The following is a 24,196-nucleotide window of genomic DNA, read 5'->3' as shown; positions in this document are numbered from 1 at the left end:
GCGGCCTGAGAGAGGAGGGAAGGAGTCAGCAGCACCCTTCCTGCCCGTGCCTCTTCTGAAAGGGCAGTACAGCCCTGGATAGCTCTACCCTAGAAGGTGATGAGATCTCCATCAGGGATTAAGGCTCCAAGGGAGAGAAAAGCCACATAAGCAGGGTGTCTCTTATAGGCCAACAGCACATCAACCCTTCCAGCTGGACTGACATATCTTTAGAAAGGTCAACAGGACTAAAATGGTACAAAATGGTCCTCATCCATGGAAGCCCCACACATGTTGCCAGGGGCCCAGCAAGCTGGTCATGTCAGACTTGCTCACTGCTGACAGGGAGGCCTTCTCCTCTTAGGTTGGTATTTTAGTTAGTGTTCTTGTCACTGTGACCAAGATACCTGACAAGAATGCCTTAAAGGAAGAAAAGTTTATTTGGATCAAGGTTTAAGATGTTTAGTCCATGATTGGCTGGCTCCAAGTCAAAAAAAGAATGGTGCCTGGGCTTGGCAGAAGAAAGCCACTCAGAGCAGTAGAAGAAAAATAGCAGAGAAAGGGAGAGGAAGAGACAAGAAACAGATAAGGATATAGTCCCCCGGGCAATGCCCCAGTGAGAGGCCTCCTCCAGTAACACCCTACCTGCCTATTGCTACCACCACATAAGTTCATTCAAGTTATCAGTACAAGGTGCAGTGGTGGCACATGCCTGTAATCCTAGTATTTGGGAGCTTGAGAAAGGAGGATAGCAAGTTCAAGACCAGCCTCGGTAATTTATCAAGATTCTTAATGACCTAGTGAGATCCAGTTTCTAAACAAAACAAGCCAAGGCTGAGGGCATAGCTTTAAGATGAAAAGCCGTGTGGTTCAATTCCCAGCACCAAAAAAAGTTATTAATTCATCAATAGATTTATCCACTGATAAGGTTAGAACCCTCATTGTCCCAATTATTTCAACTTTCTACATTGCTAATACACGAGCTTTTCTGAGGAGCATTCCAAATCTAAATGCTAACATCCGTCTTCCTCTTGTTTCCCCTCAGTATTTAAAATGAGCAAACTCTTATTTTTACATACTCTGTGTAGGAAAGCATAAATTCCAGGTCTCCCAATTTCAAATATTCTGTGCCATTGTCTTGCCTTAGTTGGACTCTACATCTGGTCTTAGCTGGCAGTAGAAGGTCCTTCTAGCTAGGGAAAAAAAAAATGTTCTCCAGTAAGATTCCACTTCGAAGTAAAGGCATTTTTGAAGATAATAAATACAAGAAGGACAGAATTTATCTGTTAGTGATGACCAGGATAAAAGACAGGTGGAGAAAGTCCCTGCTTTGCTACCTTTATCAGAGAGCTTATCTCACTCGATTTTAAAGGCCTGTCTTCATCACTAACCATGAGCTTTGTGGAGCCAGCAATTGTGCTTACTCTTAAACACTATGTGCCCAGAAATCATCAAGTAGTTAAGCATGTGAATGGCGTATGATAATTAGTTTTTGATGAGTGGGTAAATAATACAGTAGGAGACTAGATGAATTGGAAAAATCCACAAACATAAAGAAATGTGAAAAGAACAGTGCAAAAGATGGAAACTAAGAACTTTGGCCAGTGAACCGTTCCTCTTATGAGAAAATGTGAACACCCGTCCCCCCAAGTGATATGGGATGAAAAGGACAGGATTAGTAATAATCCTTGGTAATATCTGCATAGCACTTTAGAAGCTCCAAAGCAGTCTCCTGAGGTTTTGAAGTTAGCAACATAACCAGGTAAGTCAAAATGATTGCAGACACAGGCCACAACTCTTTCCTGTCTCCAGGCCATTTGAAGAAAGATGGGGAGAGTTGAACACATCTAAGAATTTCTCTAAAGCGAAAAAAATATACACTTGCATCAGTTTCTTCTCATGCCTCTGGTGCAGAAATATCAGCCACTGTGGAAACTGATCTCTGAGTTGCTCCCTAGCTCCTGGCAAATACATTTCATTCGCCTTTGCTCATTTCAGTAAGTTGCAAATCTGGTTCTGTCATTTCTTTTCTGCCTCCCTCTAAATATTCCATCTCGGGAAAGTTTGAGCAAAGTATCTGGCTGTCGCTATTTTCTAATGCTCTAGTCATGAATTAAGAGTTAACTGGGATGCAAAGGCAAGAAGAAGAAAGCTTGCTAGAGTAGAGTTAAAGAAATTCATGACCATTACCACTGATTTGCATGGCAGAGATAGAGAAAACTTATTTTAAAGGAGAGGACGGAAAAACCATTCACACATATACAACCAACAAAAAAATCACCAAGCACTGGATAAAAATAATAACATCAGGGGACAGAAGAAATACACCAGAATAACCAATTAGCATTCACCCAGGGAAAGCTTGTGCTTAGAAGGGAGGGGGGAAAAGGCAGTCCATCAAGAGGAATATCAACTTTACAATAGCCCTGGCCAGTTATCTACCCAACGCAAGTGCTACCACCCCACTTCTCAGTGACCCTCTCAACAATTCTGGGGGGAAAAAGCATTAGTTCAACATTATCGCCAGCCAGAATATGACTCTATTTATGTGACAAGTTGACAACATACAATTTCATGCTTGTTGAACTGATCGGTGTTATATATTCACTGTGAATATTATGAAGCCTCACCATTATAAATATGAAACAGTATACACTTATTCAAAATAACTCCAGCAGTGGCAATTTATAGCTCGGTTGTTTGTGTTCTTAGGAAGTCCAAATGCCACCTTAAGAAGCTGCAGCTCACAGAAACAGATGTGCAGTGTGACTGTGACCAAAATGGATTGACGATGACCTGTGTGAAAGCAGGCTATTACATTTTGGTCTGCATGGCAGCTGACACTGGTTTGTATTTAGATATGTGCGCGTTGGGAACAGTGTGTCCTTAAAGCTCTGTTTAAACATGGGCCAAGACATTTGTCTACTGGACTAATTATTTTACCACTCTTTGATGGCAAGGATCCCCATTTGTTTTTTTTTTCTTAAAAAAATAAAGGAAAGAATGTGAGTGTGAGTGTACACACACACACACACACACACACACACACACACACACCTTGTTCCTTTGCTTCATAAAGTTTTAACAAGGAATTTAAGCCTTGGTCATGTCAGGTGAATGTTGGCAAGATTTCCGGAATGCCTGCATAACAGGATTGTACTACTTTCTCGATCAGGTGCCTGGGAACCAGACAAGGCCACAAGCCACCATCACATCATAAATGGTCGTAGCAACTGTTTCTGGTCAGTTTTTTTTTTTCTCCTTCTTTTTTTTCTCTCCTCCCCTCCCTTCCTTTCTCTTAGCAAGTTTCAACCAATTTGCAAGTGTTTGCTTCTACAAGGACAAATTTGGAATAGTGAAGAACAACACAATTTATCCAAATGTGGAAGGAAATGAAGGAACCAGGCACCTTGCTAAAGCTAGATATCAAAAATTTGCATAAGTAGTTTCCCAACAACAGAGGTGCTATTTGGAACAAAATAAATTGCTTGTATTGTATGCAAGGGCATAAACCTTGACCAGGCTTGGTGATCCCTTCCTCTCTATGTTTCCTATGTACACTCAGATATTCCTGCTTCAGACGCTGAGGTTAGGCCTCCTCTCTCGAGATGGACCTAAACAGGCAACTCTTTATAGACTTAGAAGTCTTCAACATCTTTGTTTGATGGATAAAAAACAACAAAATATATGAAAATTCAAAATATATGAAGTATGAAATAAGTTTGCTCCAGATTTTTCTAGTAATTCTTTTTATTTCTTGCTGTCTTAGTTTGCTTAATACTAGACAGTACCCCTGGCTCTTGTTTAGAGACCTAGCAGAGGATTCAGTGGGTACTGGATCTCTCTTGAACAACTTTATACTGGCTTAGAAATTTCCCCCATTACAACAAAGTTGATTATCCAAAATCTGCATCTCTTTCTACTTTTCCTGTTGGGCTACAGTGAAGGTGTTGTTGGTCTGTCTAGTAAATCCAAACCACAAGATAACATAATCACACACATTCATTTCTCAGGGACCTCGGCAGCTCTTATCTTCTTGCTTTTATGATCTCTTATGAACAGCCAGGAATAGCAATTTGCAGCCTGTTTGTAAAGCCATCTTAGTCTGAAGCTAGTCTTGTCCTCTTCTATCACACAGTGATATTCTGCGGCTAAATCCTGTTCACCACAGCAAAATTTCCTCTGAGCTCCATTTTAGAATAATGTAAGTCTTCCCTGCGAGAACAGAACATATCAAACACGTAATGGAGGGCAATTATCATTTCAATGAACTATTTATTAATAGAAGATGTTGTGTGTGCTTTGCTCAGATTTATTGATATGCTGCCCACTGTACACCGTAGCCCGGGGCTGTTTTGTGCATCAGCATCTCAGGCGAGCAGCTCCATCGTTCACACAGTTCTGGTTCGTGTATGGGTTTTGCTCTACTTTATTTTACCACTAGATCACCTAGAACATTAAACACAGTGCTCAAGTTCTGTGTGTTAAATCACAATTGTTTCCTATTAAGTGTTCCAAGCTACCCATTTTTATTAACAGTTACTTTATTAAATCCTTAATAACACAGATAGAATAGTTAGTTAATTTGTGTGTTGAGCCATGGATGTTAATTTGTAAACATAATAACATACTGCAATCATTTGCATAATAGCATTTTAATCTTTTTAGTAAAAGCTGTAATTCCCTACAAAGTACACTGCAGTAGAAACTAAGTGACTATTGGTACTAATACAAAAGGCCTTAAAATTCTGATCCTATTATGGTGTTGGAACATACCCAAACTGCTTCCATAATCTCTGAAATGTTACTGTTCTCTGATTTAGGTGTCTGTGTCAAGAATAAAAATGAAGTATAACTGGTAGCTTTAGACTATTTCCTAAATGTAATTTAGTATTCACTAAGCACTAGCACTTTGCAAATAGCTCTGAGGCTTTCCTTCAAAGTTCAGAGCTCCAGCCCTGAATATTGCGGGGAAAACACTTTGGAACTCGCTCCCAACTCTGCTGCGCTGAAGAGGGGCTCCTCGGGTGAATAGTGCTGATTTGGCAGGAGGAAGGGCATCGGCCACTGAGGACTTGGCATCAGAGCCGCCTCCCTCCTCTCTGCCCTGCCAGCCTGACGCTGCCCCCATAAATGACCGCCTCTGAGTGGAAGTTTGGGAGAGAACAAGAAAGTGGAAGAAATGCTTAAAGAAGCCTCTGCTTCTGGAGGGAAAATTGTCCAGGGGACTCCGTTTCTAGCACTAATTACCACCAGTCACGAGACTTGTGAGAGGAAGGAGGGTGGAGAAAAGGGAGTTGGATAAAATTCAGGCCAAGTCATTTTCCCCAAGATCTGGTCATTCATTAATCCACCTGGCTGCAAACCCTGAATGAGTAACTTGCAGTAGTAATGGAGATGGGCAGGTCTTCAAAATATTGGTGCTTAGAGTATGAAACTGGGCAAATTCCTCCATCATTCTGACAAAAGGCATAAAAATATTTCCCATCATTGTTTTGAGACAAACATCTTAATGGATAAGAAGCCACTTATTTAAAAAAAAAAAGATTTCCCCAAAGAGTAAGTATGTTGTTATTTCACTATAGCCTCTCTCTCTCTCTCTCTCTCTCTCTCTCTCTCTCTCTCTCTCTCTCTCTCTCTCTCTCTCTCAGCTTTGCCATCACTCTCATCCTGTCTACCTATATGTCAGCATCTTTGCACGCTACAGGAAAACACAGAATCCTGCTTTGCTTTCAAGCTGTACTGCAGAGCTCACAGTCTTAAAAGTAACCTGAGAGGTTGAGGAAGAAAATTTTAAAAAGAGGTCCTACAAAATTGTTGCACATCATGAGCATGCCATTTTACAAAGCCCTCAGTAAAAGTTTTCACTGCTTTTAGGTATGCAATTATTGGGGCAAATTAACCTTGATAAAAAAAAGTCTGAGATATAGAAGGGAGGAGAAAGAACTTGGCTCTCGGGGAAGCAGCGCGGGTCTTCACTGCTCCTCTTTTTATCTGCCTGTGTCTTCATCTCATTCAGAGGTGAGCTGTCTGCTGGCTGTGCTCTCATGACATTGGGTATAGATAGGGCACATGGTCAATAAATATGGCATATGTAGAAGGTTACTACCCAGCACACACAGCTGCTGTACAAACACATCGTTTGTCCAGTGCAGCATCCTGTATGAGCTTTGATTACTTTACCCTAGACTATTATCTTTGAAGGAAACCTAAAAGGCAATGAGCCATTTTTTTTCCTGATCCCATTCCAAGATTGCCTTCTTGTGAATTTGAGTCTCTACTTTTTTGGCCCCAAAGATAGCCAAGCAGAGGAATTTTTATTTCAACGACCCACTTGAGAGTCTAAGTGGTTCGAAAAGTGTAAGACAAACCCCCCCAAAATGACTTGCCTATTTCTTGGAGTACCCAGCCTATTTGACAGAAAATCCCTGGTCTCTCTCCCCAGAAATGTAAAATGAGACTTTCTAATAATCACTGTAGATTGAACCTAGAGAGTTTCACTTTGCAGAATAAAAGGCTGGCAACTGGATCAGCTCCCGTCATCAACAGCAGCCCAGCTCATGTCTGGTAGCCACAACTTTCATGACCAAAAGCCACCACCAGGAAAGTCAGGGCTGGGGAAATCATGGCCATGTGAGCTGCAATCCATGACTCGCTACTCATCATTAAGGATTCATGCCAGTAGACATAGCCCCGTGGGTCAGAGCTCCTGGGACATATTTTTCCAGTGGTCAGCAGAGTGGTAGGGAAGAAATAGGGTGATAAACCAGATGTTCCCAAGATAAGCCAGATGTTATCAAGCCAAGAGGTATAAGACAATGTTTAACTGGTGTATAGGTGAACACACACACACACACACACACACACACACACACACACAACATGGCAGAAAAGCTGACAGCAGAGGCTGAAAATAAAACAGCACACAGACTGAGTTAGATTGTTGCTTCCTGATTTGTGAGTCTCCAAGATGAACATCTAACTGATTTATACGCAGAATTTGGAATTTCGTGGAAGACTACAAATGCAAAGATAAGTACAACATAAATTTTTTAAATACTCCATACGTCTCCGTGAGTCTTAACATTCTTCAGTGTTCTTATGTTACAGCCAATTATCTCCCCACTTAAATGGCTATTATTTTCTTACTTGAAGTCTATGTTCTCCATAAGTGTCATTACCAAGTGTGGCAAAAAATCTGGTGGTGAGCCATAAATTTTATTTAAATGACAAACATTTATTGATGGCAAATTGGAAATTCCAGAAATCTTTAAAAAGTGATTATTGTGAATTAATTCAGTCTCTCCATATTAACAAAGGAGAATTTCTTCTCCCAATGATTGCTCTAAGGTGAGGCTGTTTTTCTGCGCACTTTTTTTTTTTTGTCTGTTTGTTTTGTTAAAATTCCAGGAGGTTTGCCATTCATAGAAAAGTCTGCCTGACCACAGGCACAGTCAGAAGCAGGAATTCATTACCATGGAAGGCTGCAAAATTTCCTCCAAGGAGACAAGTGAGAAAAGGCAGGCAGGCACCACATAAATTTGTGGATTGGGTTAGATATGTTCTGTCCCTGAGGCAGCAGGCCCCTTGGAAAATGACTCCCAAGTCTTGCAACTCCTGAGAGTGAGCAAGCGTGTCCCCAGGAAAGGCATCCACCGAGTTCTGATTCGCTCTGGAATATGTTTGAGTTAGCATTCCTGGCCACCTCCCTCTATACTAACTCATATTTATCAGGGCTGATGGAATTTTCCTTCAAAGTGCTTGGAGACTGTTCCCTGGATGCCATCCTCTCTGCTATCAGCGTGTCCCTCCCTGCCCTGCATCAGGCCTGCTTTGGAACACAGCAGGACCTGCTATCTGGCTCCCCCTACTTCCTGTTTGCTTATTCCTCTTCCAGCTGTCAATACCACCACCATTATATTGTTAAAAGTCTTCAGCAATAAACTAATGTCTACCATGGAAACTAAACACTTCCAACTGGCCTCTTATGCCCCCTCATAATTTTGTACCTACCTACTTCCAAACTCACTTTCCCAACTCCTGTGCTTTCCTAAGTAGATATTTCACTTTGGGTTAACCAAACTCCTCTATGGAAACACATTATTCATTCTCTTATCAAACTTGGATTTATTCTCGCTGTTTCCCTCCTTAGCAAGAAACACACACACACACACACACACACACACACACACGCATGCACGCACACATGCAGTTTTGCAATGTTTTATGTATATATGTATATATATATATTTTTCCTGCATGTATACAAATTCACATATGTATACACAAACATACAGTCCCACATTGTTTTGCAATTGCTAATATGTAAAAACATAAATATACTTGCATAGACATACATAGTTTTGAATTGTTTGCTAATTGTTTTACATTTCTTCCTTTTGCTTTCCAAACTAGACTTAAATTTCTTTAGAATGCACACCTTCTTTTATGCTTTGTAGGCACTTACTTTCTGCTGTTTCCTAAGCAAACATCTAGAAAAATGGCAGCAAACAAGGCTGGCAGAATCCCTGCTCTCAAAATTCTCAGGGTCTATTGAATTGCCAAGATTTGTTGTTTTCACTTTTTTTGGTAGATATATAACATATGCTCATTCTTTAAAAATTTAGATTATAACTGAAAACCAAAAGAAAAAAACTATAATGTCCTCTATATTTGCACCAGAAGGATAAAGGATAAACTATCTGTGGATGCTTCACCACCGATTCCCTCAGGGGTATGTGGCAGGAAACCTTATACACAGACGTCATAAAACTACTACACACTCTTCTCCCACAAAATTTGGCTTTAGACCTTTGAGAGTTCTCATAATTACTAAACATAAACACTGCTTCCAGCTGTGAGTTCTCTCCCCATTGGACAGGCAGGCCTCTGGGCACTTATGAATAAAGGCCCGAGGACCACTGCATTCCCTCCTGCCTCTCTTCTAAGGAACCCCAAAGAGCTGCGTTCAGAAGTAGCAGATGAGTCAATGCAAGATGCCCGTTCGGTTGTCTCATGGAGGCATAAAGCATGTATTAAAATGAACAGGTGACGACGTGGCCCACAGTGACCCAGAAAGGCCCAGGATCTATTTAAATGAACCTCAAGCCACCCATCTTTGCACACCGGTCTGCTATAAAAGCAGTCCTTTATTCTGCTTCTTCAAACAATGCACAAAGGCAAAAGGGAAGGAAGTTATGTTGCAATATTCCGAAACATAAATCTTTCTACCAGTCGTCTAGGGACAGCATCCTGTTTTCCTTACACATGGATCAGAGTCTCTGGAGGCTGCACCTATAGGCCTCGTGCCCTGTTTTTCAAAGTGGCTTCTGAATTCTACCTGGTCACTTGAATTTACGCATCCAAACACAGGTTGTGCAAGGGGACAGGCAGTGGTGTTCATGGATCTGGTTGCTCAACCAACATGTACAAATGCACATTGGCACAGCCCTGTCCCCACACAGAAGTCACTTTCCCGAGTTATGATATGCAACTTCATTCTTTTTATTGCTGTCATTTATTTTCTGCTTGGGAAGTCCCATAAAATTTAAACTTAGATACAAATGGGCAGAAAAAGCAAAAATAGAAAAGATCTCAAGGAACCCCCAAAGCTGTAACATACGCCGCTCTACCATCCCGTTGCCCTACCCCTCACCTCACTCCCTGCCTTGATTAGAGTTCAGAAAGCCCATGGCCCGTGTCCAGGGGCATCATCAGTGCACTACTGGAGTCAGGGGAAAGTGTTTACCTGTTCACTGCCTTATTTTGTGCTGGGAACCAGAGGTAGTTAGTGCTTACGACTGGCAGGTCAGCAAAGGCAGGGCAGTTTAGCTCATTCAAGGACAAAGCCTTCTCAAAATTGATGAGGCAGGGCCTGGGGGCAGTACAGGTGAGAAGGCCACAGGAGCATGTGGCCCCGGGAAAGGACTTCCCTGAGATGCTGCTGTGGTAGAGGCGACACAAAGCTGTGGTCATCCAGAGACTGTTTTGTTGCGCATGAGCTTTCTTTGCAGGGAAAGACTCACTTTTAGAATTTCACTTCAGCTCAGAGCACACTTTCTTTTCCCATTCTTGAAGAAATATCTGAGCTCAACACTAGAGGGCAAAGGGTAGCGTGTCATCACGCTATGCAAATGCTCCTGACGCTGCTGCTCTTTGTAACAGTATTGCCACATAGGACCTTACCCTTTGCCTAGACAGAGAAGGATGGTCCTGTGACATCAGAGAACCCGTAATGGGGACTCAGCTAAACACTCACTCTTCCTCTCTGTCACTAAGAGCATACCTGACATATTAGTCTGGAGGCCTCGGGCATCTCAGTAATTTTATGTGGCTTCTCATTCTTTATATCCAGTATCTCACTCTGTTTTATCTCAGCCATCTGACCAATTCATCTTTTGCTCTTCATAAAGGGGGATTTCAGGGACTTAAACAAACAGAGCTCCTCAACCTCAGCACCACTGTCATTTGAGAGGAGACAGTCCTTTGTTGTGGCGAGCTGCATTGCTAGGTACCGTGTGCCAATCTGAGTCTCTACCCAGTAAATGCCACTAGGGCCACCTTGCCCCTTAAAAGTCAAACATGGTTCTAGACACTGCCACATGTTCCCCGGGGCCTCTGGTTGAGAACCACTGGCTTAAGATGACGGAACGTGAGATTAAATGAAACGAACCTTGTGTTTTGGAACATTGAAAACAATTCTATCAGCCGTAGAAAGTTATATGGGGAAACAAAAGGAGTTTCACTGCATAGATTAAGCATCTATATATAGACACCCGACTAGCTGAGCCAAGTTTCCTGAAGATATAAATTGGAAGTACCTCCCGCAGATCCCATCGCACGAAGTACGGGGACATGAGGTCGTGGAGAAAGTTGTCCTTTTAGAAGCCCTCCATCAGGGGGGCACTGACTACCGTGCCACCATCCCCCGCCTTCTGCTTATTCCGAAACCATCATCTGCAAAATGCATGGCATTTGCTCAACATGGAACAGCCGATTGATTCTTAGATAAGAAGTCTATAGAGATGGACATTTTTAAAAGTACTGTTTATTTAATGCTGCATGACTTAGAATGGGCCTGTAACCTGACAAGTGTACTGAACGAGGAATGTTCAATTTACTAGTTCTAACCGGCCAAGTCCTCACATGAACTTTCTAAGACCCGGCTGAGAAGCCTGGGAAAGTATATCTAACCACAATCCTTCAGGGCTTCCTCCACCTGGTGCTAGCTCCATAGCCCTACTTCTTCATCTTCAACATTCTTTTAAGACCTATTTAATGCTCCCAATTTATTACAAAATCTCAGCCATGAGCAGAACCTACAACACCTTCAGGGTCCAGGCCATGAGTGCCTCCAAAGTCAACCCAGGTCGACAGAAATTATTCGGTTCTATTTTTAAATATAGTGAGCAAAGAAGCAGCTTTAGTTGCCTTTTTAAAGGATGGCTATCACCCAAATTTACTGTTTCCCTATTTTTATCAATGATATAGATTTTGAACTCAGATAAATTTAGAATTCAAATGCTGACTCTTTAAATTTGTCAACTGTGTGACTTGAAGAAAATTGCTATACTTCTCTGTGACTCAGTTTCTGCATATGTCAAGAAAGAATGATAATAATACTACCTAGACAATAGGTTCTTTCCAGGAATGTGAAAGATAATACGTGGAAAGTAGGAATGTTCCAACGTGTTGGTCGCTGCTCTCTCTATTATAGCTATCAACATGACCATAATCATCACATCCCCATTATTCAACAAACATTTTCTACCACCTTCTATGTGCTGTGCAGAAAAACTCAATTATTATTGTAAAATTGACTTTCTTAAAGACTTGGGATTTTAGCCAAATAACACTGAAGACAACCAATAAATGTTTTCACTGGTGGGTAACAGAAGCTTTGTGTGGGGTCTGGGACAGAGCAGGTGCTCCGAAAATGTTAGGCGATGATAATGGTCCTACATGGCCAGTTTTAATATTAAAACTAGTTAATCTGGCAAATTTTATTCATTTGTCCGCATACACATCACTGTTTGTCCCTTTAATCAATGATTTATTTTCAAATGAATTAATGCTGATCTTGTGAGAAAAAAATTACTTTTTTTCTCTAAGTAACACTTTAATAGTAGTAGGTTAACATTATTATAGGGTAGACTTATATTAAGCATCTAGAGTCTGGGAGGTAATTCTCACTACTGAAGGGTAAATTAATTTTGATAAAGTAATAAGTATATATGAGATTTGTTGAATTTAGAAGTTTCCATTATTCAATAAAATTAGGGGTATGAACCAAAAAAAAAATAACAGCAATAATCAACACTACTCATGTACTTGGTAAAAAAAATAAAGATAGGCTACTAATTCCTTGGTTTAAAAGAAATGACTTTTTCCAATATTAATTTATACCAGGCACCATTTACACTCAATCTGTCTCTGTGGGAAATAGGAATAAACAGGTTTAGACTTTTGTTCTTCTTTGTCCCTAATTCTTTCACAACCCCTTGTATTTCAACACAGTTTAATGCACTCTGTTGTCAGTTCTCAGCCCCTTAATTCTAAAAAAAAAAAAAAAAGTTCACTTGTTTTCCAAATACTGATCTTTTTTTCATAAAATAGAAAGTGTCTAACTGTGATGAAAATTCTTTGAATGAGAGCAAGAGAGGACTTCATTATGCTTCCAGGCCCGTTACTGTGTGAGACTGGCCCAAGCCAAGGTCAAAACGAAGCGAGCTTCTCCAAAGGAGGTCCTTACCTCAAATATGTTTGCAGGCTCATTGTTGTACTGGTTGGATATGATTTCTGATTGGTCGCTGCACCACTTGAGTCCACCCAGAAAGCTGTCTGTGTCTAAGTCATTCACATCGAGTTCAGAAAGATCGAGTTCAGGAAGATCTGGGCAAAGAGGCTGGTCTTCACCAACCAGAGCAGCACACTGCAAGAGGCAGAAAGAAAAGAGAAAATAAAAAAAGCTCGCATTAGCTCTAGGAATTTATTAAACTGCAATAGCATGTGATAGGAATTAAGCCTGGTTAATTCAACGACACTACCAAAGCTGGCCACTGGAACTTTAATCACCAAGGAAAACACCCTAAATTCTTTTTCACTTGCCTTCAAGAAGATACGTTGCCTGATTTATTCCATCCAAAATTAAACCTCTAAACCCTCACTCCAGGAAGTTTTCTCTAATGATTCTAGTCAGAAATCAGCAAGACTTGTTTTTACTGCTTAAAGGGTTAGCACTTACCAATTTTCAAACTGTCTTATGGCAAACTATCTGCAGAATTTTTCTCTATCCTTGAACTATAATTCTTTTGAGAGACGAAAACAAGCTTGTTTTTACCTTGGGATTAGCATCACACATTAATAGACACTGAAGATACGATTGCAAAGTGGAAAATAGAACACAAGAATTCTACTAGAAAAACTTTCTCAATTTATATGCCTTTTATACATTTAATACATAAAATTCATTTAGCAACTAATGATGCAAGTCCTTTGACTCATCTACGGTTCTCTGGAATTGTTACTTAAATCATTTACTCTCACTTGACTTTTTATGAGTTTCTGGACTTCATCCTTAGTAGGTCAAAAGCAAGTTTCTTGAGATAAAGAAATAAAATCGTATGTTGGTCATTATATAACTTGAGTATGAATAACATCCAAACTCTGTGTGTGTGTGTGCATGTGTGTGTGTGTGTGTGTGTGTGTGTGTGTGTGTGTGTGTGTGTTTGGGATCACCTAATACCCAGAGAAGAAAAACCACAATAGTCCACAACAATTATATTTTGTTCATTCTTTAGATATGTCAAAATTATGCTCCAAGTGAATTCAAAATAACTGTTTTGGTTTAGAGTTATAACATGGTTTCAATATATAGAGAGATTTAATATATCCTCTACTGTATCTAGGCCACCATCCCCAAAGCCAGTTTGGACTGCTATCTCCTTTCACCTCCTTGCCTGGGGTAGATACCCTTTCAAAGGCCCCACTCTGTTGCTGTCCAAGGAAAGTGGACCCCCTTCTCAATGAGGTGGTCTCCTAAACTTATGCAGGCCATCTAACCACTGATTCTAATACACATGCTACAAAGAACCCTAAAAAACTTCTGCAAGGCCCTGGGGATGTCAGAACCATGAAGACCGTAATCTACCTGAAAGTCAAGCTGGTTGAATCAGGGTCTCACACTCAGAAACAGGCCCTCATGCCTCTACGTTCCAAGGTCAGGGAAGATGCTGTCCACTCGGGCCCATGCAGCAGTTGAGCATGAAGCTGCAGGTCTCCCTTGGCATTCAGACTTTAAATAAAATAAGCTTTATGCAGATCGATTTTTCTTTTCTCGAGCACCCCTATCATCCCTGGCAGCTGCATTGCACGGGTCATATGCAGCAGTGTGATCATAAGCCACACGCTGAGAAGTCAGTACTGGGTAATGGAGTCAGCAGTTGGTAAAAGCAGGTTGAGAGGAGCCTTCAGGTCACTGCAGTTATTTCTTAGACCACCAGGCTCTGGCCAGAGCCTCAACAGTGGGCAGAGACAGAAAGGGCTATTCTCTTTATGGAAACTTTTTCCTCATCACTTTATTGGACTTTTTCTTATTATTATTATTATCTGATTTATCTCAAAGTTACAGATCACTCTACCTGACTAGGTTTATCAGGAAGTGGAGACTGGGCTGAAGAGCAGATCTATTCCCTGTATAATGTTCGAGTTTTGTTATGGGTGTAGCACCACCCAGGCTTCATTCTTGCCCACAGGGCTTATGCTCAAAGCACAAACACACAGTTATTAATTCTTCCTCAACACTTTCAATTCATAGACAAAGGGAGAACTTTGTCAACTGTGCAAAACACACTAGGATTTTCTTGGAGGATAGTCCACTAAAACAAAACAACAATAAAATTTTCTCAGCATAAACAACAAAAATAGTATCAAAATTTAAAATAAGCTAGAAAATCTAGGCTGTTTCACCCTGCCTTAAGTTCCTGTCATGGAGTGCAGGAATCATGTTTTGGAGTACTGAAGCATCGCCCTGACTGACTAGTAGACAACTTCTAAGGCCTTCTCCAGGCATGACTTCTTCAAAACCCATTCGCTTTCCAGAACTGTGGATTCTTAAGTGCCTTTTGAAAAATATTCAATAGACCAGTTCAGTTGTTGCATTTTACTATAATACATATGACATATATCTCTATCATATATATATTATATATATACTCACTTCTGTCTTTCACTTTCTTTCCTTCTCTCTCTCTCTCCTCTCTCTCTCTCTCCCTCCCTCTTTTTCTCTCTCTGCTTTTTTTCTTATGGTTTAAATAACACCTATCCCTTTGCCAGTGTTGACATGCTAATAAAATTAGTGTTTTTGGATGTCACGTTATTCTGCTAATCTAAACCACATTAGTAGTAGCAAGTGCTCCTGTTATTAATTTATATTTGGCCTTTGGACGATGCCAGACCTAACAGCGTGAGCCCTGTAACTGTCCTCATCTGATACCGATATTTATGATATCCCTATACATCTGTAACAGGTGTGCTTTATTGCAATTACACAGACACATCCTACTGCCTCTGTGCAACTATGACAGCAATTTCACAACTGTAGCCTTAATTTTATAATAAGATTTAAGAGGATAAAGCAGTCACTAAACACAAAAGGCTAATTATTGTACGTTATTTCACCTCAACAGACTTTTCTTTTAGTTAAGGAGCAGACAATAAATTAGCTTAACTGCACTGATGATAATGAATCATTATAATTAAGTATAATTCTCCATTAACCTTTTGGAGGTTTTGGTGCCATCGATGGTAAATTTTAAAGGAAGAGAGAGAAAGGAAAAAGTGGAGTCGGCCACATTAATTATATTAATGAAAAAAGAATCTGAACTTCTTAAAAAAAGTAGTCAAGACAGGGGGAAGGAGGTGGGGAGGGGCTGCAAAGAATGACAGTCTTAGAGGAGTGTGTCACGTGACTTGCCTCTATCCATCTCAGTAACCTTATTGTACATCACCTTCATTAAACTGTGAAGCACCGGGGACTCTGAGTACCTCCAGTGATGTGGGCCTTTATTAACCAACGTGCTGTTCTGTCATTATGTGTAAAAGGGCATAATACATTTTAGGATGACAGCAAACATTAATGATTCAAAAAATGAAAGCTGCCCACGCTACCTGCTGCTCTAATATTTTAGACTGGCGGAGGTGATTCCCAGAGTGGCTGCCACGAAGGCAGGGCTCGTAGCAGCTGGCTGCCTACAGAGCAGCAAACACCGGCCAGTCACAGCCAACCTACGTCTCAATCCACTGCCCGACAGTTAGCCCAAGACCTCTCCTCCTTAAGAATAAAAGAAAAAAAGAAAAAAAAAGACAAAAGGCCACTGTTCTGAATGGCTTGGATGACTATTTGAAAATGACTTGCAAGAATGCAGACAGTTAAAGTAAACCTTCTCGATTTCCAATGAGAGCTAGTTCCTCAATCAAGTAGCAGCATCAGGAATTATACATGACGGGAAAATGAAACTACAGCAGCAGAGACCCACGGTAGCAGCCAGACAACCGCCCACAGGACACTCCAGCTACCCCAACAATTAGGACTTTGAAGCCACTCAGAACCCTGACTCTTAATAGCCGCAGGACATATGCCTCATTCATATCTATCCTGCCTTCCCCAGAAATCACAACAAGATAAGAACAATTACAACCCACAGATACAGTCTGCCAAAGCAAGAGAGGGCAACCAGAGCCAACGCTCCCAAACCCAGCAAAGAGTTAAGAAGCTAGGGCATGCCTTGCTCACTAGAGAGGAAAAATGCGTTCGCGGACGGCCTCGGCCAAATTATTTTCACTTTAGATGTGTATCGCCACACCACATGAACATATTATTTAATCAAATCACGTGTGCCACTCGATCCTCCCCCTTACCCTACATGCCCCCAACTACCCAGAGGAAGCACTCCCAGGCCTCTGCCAGGCTCATTGTCAGCAGCTCCGATCCTTCATGCAATTCAATTCGGGTCCATCTCAGCAGAGTCCACAGAAAGTTTCGCTCCTTTCCCAAGTTGCCCAAACTTCCCGAGAACATTCCATTGTGCTGAATGCAAACACGCCCGCGGAGGTTCTCTGTCCCCCAACTAGACTCCAGAGATTACGAGGAAACTGCTTGTGTCCCCCCTCCCTGCCCCTCGTATGAATTGTAGCCAACACAGACTGTGGAATTGATGTATTGCCGTCTATTTTTACCCAAGCAGCAAGCAGCTCCACACACAGTCCTGCATAAACTCTATTCTCTCTCCGGCTTCAGGCAGCTCTCCGAGGTACAGGGAAAATTAACCATTGGCTCCCCTTGCCACCAACGCAAACAGAAAACCTTGTACTAGAAGACTTTTTTCTTTCGTAATTTGCTGACCAAATCTTTCAAACACACACACACACACACACACACACACACACACACACACACACACAGGAGTTTTAAAGGAAGCAGCACTGCCACATCGTGTTCCATGGGAAAAGCAATTTAAAATAGCCCAGCAGGATTATTTAGGATTTTGCAAGTTCTCTGTCTGATGAACAGAGAGAGAGGGGGTTAAAAAAAAAAAAAAATCCAGACTAGAGTCAAAACGAACTATATTTGAACACATCCATTTTAATATTTTTGTCTTCATTTTCTTATAAATAGAAATGGCTTTTTGCCAAGGAGGCCACTAAACGCCAATGGAAAGACTTCAGCTTCTGATTCATATCAATATCGTAGAGCATAAATATTGCATATGAGTAGAAACAGAGCCAAAGGCTCATGGAAAGAGTTTCGAACTGCAACAGCTACTGATGACAGCAGCTGAGCTTTGATTTGCTAAAGGCATCTCGGAGCCTCCTTAAAATAGCAAACTTATTGGAGTTAAGATAAGATTGAGATTCCATCCAAAAGCTCCCTCCCGCCAGCCCAGGCTACTTTTCTGCCTCTTCTGCTCGCCCAAGCCCATCCCCCCTTACAGGAATAATTGCATTTGAGGGAAGCTCCGGTCCTGGCTGCAGTGCCGAGCCCAGCCCCAGCTCACCTCGATGTCACTCCATACAGAGTCCTGGCTGCACATGTCCCACGCCATCCAGCTCCTGAATGACGCCAGTCAAGCCTTTTCAACTCCAATCCACAGTGACACAGAGCACACACTCATGCAGGCAAGCAGCCCCTTACTGAGCGTGAACTGAAGGCACCTGTCTTACTACAGTCCCCAGTCACATGACAAAGCTATTAAAAAGTAGGCTGGGCTGTCACTCACCCAGCCTCCCTTCTCCTGTGCAGCTTGCTGCTCAAACTCGTGACGTCACTCAAAGGCAGCCCTCTGCCTCAGTGAAGTAACGCTTAAAAAAAAAAAAAAGAAAAGAAAAGAAGAAAGAAAGGAAACACTTGGACTTTTGGAGGCTTTCAGCATCATGCTGTGATTAAAGCCAGCTTTGAATGCCACAGACTCTAAACGGAGCCCTGGTCATATAATAACCAAATCCCCTGCAATCTTTTTTTAATTTATTTTTCTTCCAAAACAAGCAAGTGGCAAAGCTCCCTGTTTCATGACGGAGTAACCAGACTCTCAGCTAAAATGTGTATTCTCTATGGACTCTGAGATCTCCGAGTGGCTGGACCTAAGCTCAGTTTGGGACTAATGCAAAAACCTCATCACATGATGCATTTTAATGAGACAGTTTTTAATTGGGGGAGTGCTGGAAAGCAGCAAATGAGGCATTTTTTTCCTGTTTAATCAACAAAACAGCCTGTATTTGTTAAGGTATAAACAAACTCCTCCACCCAGAAATCGGCTGTCCCTGTGTCCATAGGAAACGCCAGCTCCCGAACTGTTACTGCAGTTTCCTTTGCTCCATATAAGGAGAACCAGCCACAAAACCCCATCCTTTCAGGTTCCTTCTAATTATTTCCATTTCTCTCATAGGCTCCCAGAAAGCAAATGTTAGTAAATACAGTCTCGGCTGCTGTGCCCAGAACAGTTCAGATCTCTAGTGGCTCCTTTTATACATGGAGCGTTTCCCCTTAACTGCCTTAGGGTACCTTTTTGAATAAACACTGGATTCCAACACTAGTGGCATGGGTTGTGCAGTTTGTGCTTGATATCAAGAATGTCCATGGAGTGAAGGGGAAATACTGACACACTATTAGCAGAAATATTCATTTCTTGAGCTTTGCTTTTTATTATTTTCCAGCTCAAACCTTGAGACAACGAGGGCCCATGCAGGTGCAACTGTGTTATGATGACACTATATATTTAATACATAACAAACTCAAGGCACTAGATACAGCAGAAGAACACTTCCCATAACATTACAGGGGTTGGGCTTAACCCTTCCAAGTTCCAGGGAGATGCACACATGCATATAATCCTTATACATAGAGCTGTTTCAAAAAACTTCAAACCCAACAGAATCTCCAAGTTAGTTCAATTTGTCTACTTGACAATAGTTTGTCCGAAAAAAAAAAAATCCCGAGGTATCCAAAAATAATTTATGGAGCATTATTAACTTAAACTCCTATTCTACTGAAGTTAATTTAATGTTTTCTTGTCCATCTCCTTATAAAGGAAAAAAAGGAGTGACTTTTTCCCCAACTCACATCTGAAATATTAATGTGCTCCAGCAATAAAGTAAAAGAAAGAAATACAAAACAAACCAAATAAAATCTCCAGATTCATTCTTCTTTCAGACCACATATATTAGAAGAGATTTGTCTACTCTGATATCTGCAACAAGTTGCTAGTAAATTTCTGAATAATGTGATGAAATTGACAGTTTGTCATTACTGGGCATAAAAAGATGGCCAACAGCTTTGACATTTTAAGTTAGCTGAATACATTTCACTGGAACATTTTCCCTCTCACCGAGAGCAGAAAATTACTGTAGTTTTAATTTTCTAAATCAAAAAAGAACAGGAAAATACAACATCGAGAAAGCTTCCATACATGTAATTAGTGGCATTACTCTGTACTCCCCACAAAGACACACTAATTTTCTTTCCAATTATATTTTAACAATGTAAAACTTCAGTAAATTATTAAAAATCAGGACAAAGGTCATTGGCTCTACCCTCAACACAGTCAACTGTGAAATAATATTGGTCATTTGGCTAAGAGGAGTCAACGTTTATTAATTATTATCAAGTGGTCCTGCATCGTGACAGTCACTGATACTTTTGTTTGTCTTCATCCAGTGCTAAGGCATCCATCACACCTTGTAAAGAAAGTATTCTATTCATACCTTTCAAAGACATGCTTTACACTAGTCCATGCTGCATTATTATTTTTTTATATTTCAACCTTCTCACATTGTGTTCTTGGGTTTTTCCTGCTCCTTTTTTGCCATCTAATTTTACTTTTTAAAAAATTATATCAGCATATCCACTTAAGCCAGAGGTGGTTTCTTATATACTATGATTTCCCTCACCACCATAGTTTGTTTAGAGGGGAAACAAACATTTAAAAGGACTTATGATCTAAAGTGTATTATATCCTCTCCCCTTAAATCTGCATGACTATACAAATCAAAATTTAAACAGATTGTTGGGACAAATTAAGTACCTGATAAGATTTTAAGACTCAAAATTATAAATCTAAGGAAAGGGATATTTTAAAGGTCTTATAGCTTGGTTAATTAACTCTTGATATTAAAATTTCTCTTCTGTCCACTCTCTTTTTTTCCTTTCTCAGGAGAACTTAAACTGTTAGTTGTTCACCAACCTTGATTTCTTCTGGGTCCCCAGGTGGTTCCTATACTTAATTCCCCTTCTGCCTTGACTGTTTCTCTTCCTTTCTGCCCTCACCCTTCCTTTCACTCCTTCCACCACTCTGACTCCAAGATTTCCAAATGTTTGATTTCAGTCAACAGGGATCTATCGAAACCTTACTGTGTGCACAGCAATGCATCGCAAGGACTGCCAAGAAGGCATGTGACAAGGACACAAGGGAGCTGGCAATTTTAGGGGGATGACAGCCCTTAAAAATGGAAGAGAATTGGCAACAAAAAAAGCAATATTATTTTGCTCAATACCCAAATTTCTCTTCTACACTTTAAAACACACTCTGTTTAGGTACAAGGTCCTTTCACTGATCACAAACACACCCAAATCAACACTATTTGTCTCAACAATAGGAAGAGGTATTTATTAACATACGGCAGGTGCCTATAATGTTGTATATCTACACAAAGCCTGCATTCCACCTTCATGGAATCTCTCTCCCTTCAGTAGGTCTGTTAACATTTTCCAAGGTCCTTACATTAGTGGAGGCAAGATAACCTATCACTTGAGTTTGAAAGGGAGAGATGGAGAGAAAGAGAGAGAAAGAGACAGAGACAAAGACAGAGAGAGAGATAGACTAATTTGATTCAATAATTCAAGAGAGCAGGGAGCAGTAGTGTATACCTATAATCCCAGTACTTGGAAGACTGAGACAGAAAGCAGGTTCAAGGCCAACTTCAGCAGCTTATGCAGTGCCTCAAAATAAAAAATAAAAGGAGGGCTGGGTGTAGCCCATAGGTAGAATGTCCTTTGGTTCAATCCCTAATACAAAAAAAGCATAAGAATAATTATAGCCAGATGTGGTGCCACACGCTTGTAATCCCAGAATTCAGAAGGTGGAGACCAGAGGATCATGGTTTACAGACAGCCTCAGCTACTTAGCAAATCCCTTCACAACTCAGTAAGACCCTGTTTCAAAAATAAAAACAACTAAAAAATAGGGCTAGGATTGTAGCTCAGAGGTAAAATGCCCCTGGGTTCCATCCCCAGTACCACACACAAAAAAAGCATAATTATATAGCAAAGTATTTAACTTTTGGGTTTCCTTTCCCATTTCTGCCCTAAATTACATGCTGATCCCACATTCTATATTTCAGGCAACTCTCTATTTGTTAAAAGAAATAAGTAAAATAAAACTCAAACACTCAAATTCAAATCCCATAGGCAAAAGCAAAAACAATTGGTTTTGGTGTCAATATTATATACAAGTGAGCATAGAAGGCTGCACTAAAGTAAAGACCCCGAAAATAAATATCTCTGTCCACTTATCAGAGGCTTACCATAAACTACACAGGAACAAACTCAAGGCTAAACTTTTCAAGGAAAACAAAAGTAGAGAGTAAAACATACATAGTTAAGCTTGCCTGGGCGAGACATTAAGATCAGTACTTCATATACCAGATCTCTGTCAAAGTAGTCCTCAAAACTCCCCAGTGTACATAATCTGTGTATCCATTTCGCAACTGAGAAAAATATGGCAGGTAAGGGTTTAAACTGCAACTAAAAAGAGCAAGCCTATCCCTGAAAGCCTTTCTAGTAGAAGTAAAGTTTCATTCATAATATTCATCCTCAAATCAAAGGCTCATCAAAGACCCTAAAAGGAACTTGATATTTCAGAAAGGGTCAATATAACTGTAAACAAGTGTCCCTGGGAATTCTGCCTGCCTGGAGCATTCTTCCAGAAAGGCAAGAAGACTGCCCACAATTGACGATGATAGATAGATAGATAGATAGATAGATAGATAGATAGATAGATAGATTGGGGGTCTGAGGATGGAACCCAGGGGCATTTGACCACTGAGCTACACCCCCACCCTATTTTTTATTCTTTAATTTGAAACGGGGTCTCATTAAGTTGTGGAGGGCCTCACTGAATAGCTGAGGCTGTCCGTGAACCGCAATTCTTCAGTCTCAGCCTCCTGAGTGCTGGGATTACAAGCATGCGCCACCACACTCAGATAATTGTTAACATTTTGAAAGTTGATCATTGATAACAAACCTTCCACTGCTTGCTTTTAATTCCTAGAGAGACCCACTGATCCTGATATCTCTCCCGTATCAGTCTCTGAAAACATGCTTGCTTTGGGTCTCTGGTTTACAGCAGAGATGGTATAGGGCATAAAAGTTAGAAGCAGAGTAGGTTATATCAAAGATTTTTATTCTAGAAAACTCTTCAGTTAAATTTTATATTATACCATCCACAACGTCAATGTGAACAGAGAACCTTTGGGGAAACAAGTTGGAGAAAGTGAACAACTTGAATGCCTCCTAGCATTTGTTTTTCCTTTATTATTTTTTTTGTGTGTGGAACAGGGGATAGAACCCAGGAGCATTGTGCCTCTGAGCTACTCCCCCAGCCCTGCTTTTTAGTCTTTTCTTTATTTTTTGAAATAGGGTCTCACTGCTCAGTAGCAATGGGCTCACTAAGTAGCTGAAGCTGTCCTCGAATCACCATCCTCAGGTCTCCATCTCCTGAATGCTGGGATTACAAGTGTGCGCCACCAAGCCCAGCTTTTTTTTTTTAATAAACAATAGATGATAGACAATCTCAGCTACATAGCTCTCCTTTCCACAGACAATCTCAGCCACATAGTTCGTTTTTCCACCAAACCCTCCTGCAGATAGTCCTAAGGAACTGAGCCAGCCTCTATCTTAATGTAGACCTCAGAATGTACTTCTAGCATTTTTATGTATTACAACAAAATGTAATGTGAAAGCAAGAAATAAACTTTTGAACAACATGAATAAAAGACAAAAGTATGTTTAAATATGATTTTGAGATACGACTTGGCCATATTTGTGAATCTACTTCTTATTTACCATTTACCTTAATTGCTTCAAGTTAATACATCTATAATGTACAGAGTTACTGATTATTTAGCAAGAGTTATATAAAAGGATTATTTTACTTTTGTGCTAGCACAGAAAATAAGACATATCACATTGTGTTTAATTTGGCATTGTTTAAATTTTAAGGTGATACTATACTTCCAGAACATAATATTTCTCTTAGTGAGACATTTTATCTCACTAGCTGCAATTAGTAAAAAGCTAGAGAAAACTAAGGTATACAAATTCTTAAATTAAAATTAAAATAGCAGTCAAACTCTTCCTCTGGTACTTTTTTGTGAAGCTTGGTCCTAAGCAGTTTAAATTTTCCTGATACTTAGAAAAGAAAACTGTATTTTGAAAATAGTTTCAAAAAGGAAAAATAAATGAGTTTTCTTCTTTCCTTTTGTTTTAAATCACTAGATAGAGTATTAGAAGAAATTTTGGGTATTTTGCTTTTGTTTCTGTTGTAGAATTTTAGTACTTTAATATTCGTATTTAATTCCAGAGAGCTAAAATATATATATATATGTCCTTCAAATCTGGGAGAAGTAGAAAGAAAACAAATTCTTATCCTAAGAAGAATTTAGCTTT

General features: G+C 40.4%; 1 protein-coding gene across 5 annotated transcripts in view; it reads right to left on the bottom strand.

The window, feature by feature from the left end:
- Positions 1-24,196, bottom strand: part of PPARGC1A (PPARG coactivator 1 alpha) — a gene marked incomplete at both ends in the record, with an annotated part of 675,280 nt that overhangs the window by 81,161 nt on the left and 569,923 nt on the right. For 3 of the 5 annotated variants that reach the window (XM_080697397.1, XM_080697398.1, XM_080697399.1), the window contains one exon: positions 12,731-12,910. In XM_080697397.1, coding sequence (XP_080553523.1) covers positions 12,731-12,910 — 180 coding nt within the window. Of the gene's footprint in view, positions 1-12,730; positions 12,911-16,915; positions 17,057-18,032; positions 18,081-24,196 lie in introns of those variants that run through there. The other 2 variants (XM_080697400.1, XM_080697396.1) reach the window with 2 other exon arrangements.

This window comes from Muscardinus avellanarius (genome assembly GCF_963383645.1).
Source record: "Muscardinus avellanarius genome assembly, chromosome: 6".
Lineage (NCBI taxonomy): Eukaryota > Metazoa > Chordata > Mammalia > Rodentia > Gliridae > Muscardinus > Muscardinus avellanarius.
This window is presented reverse-complemented; position numbering and strand designations above follow the sequence as displayed.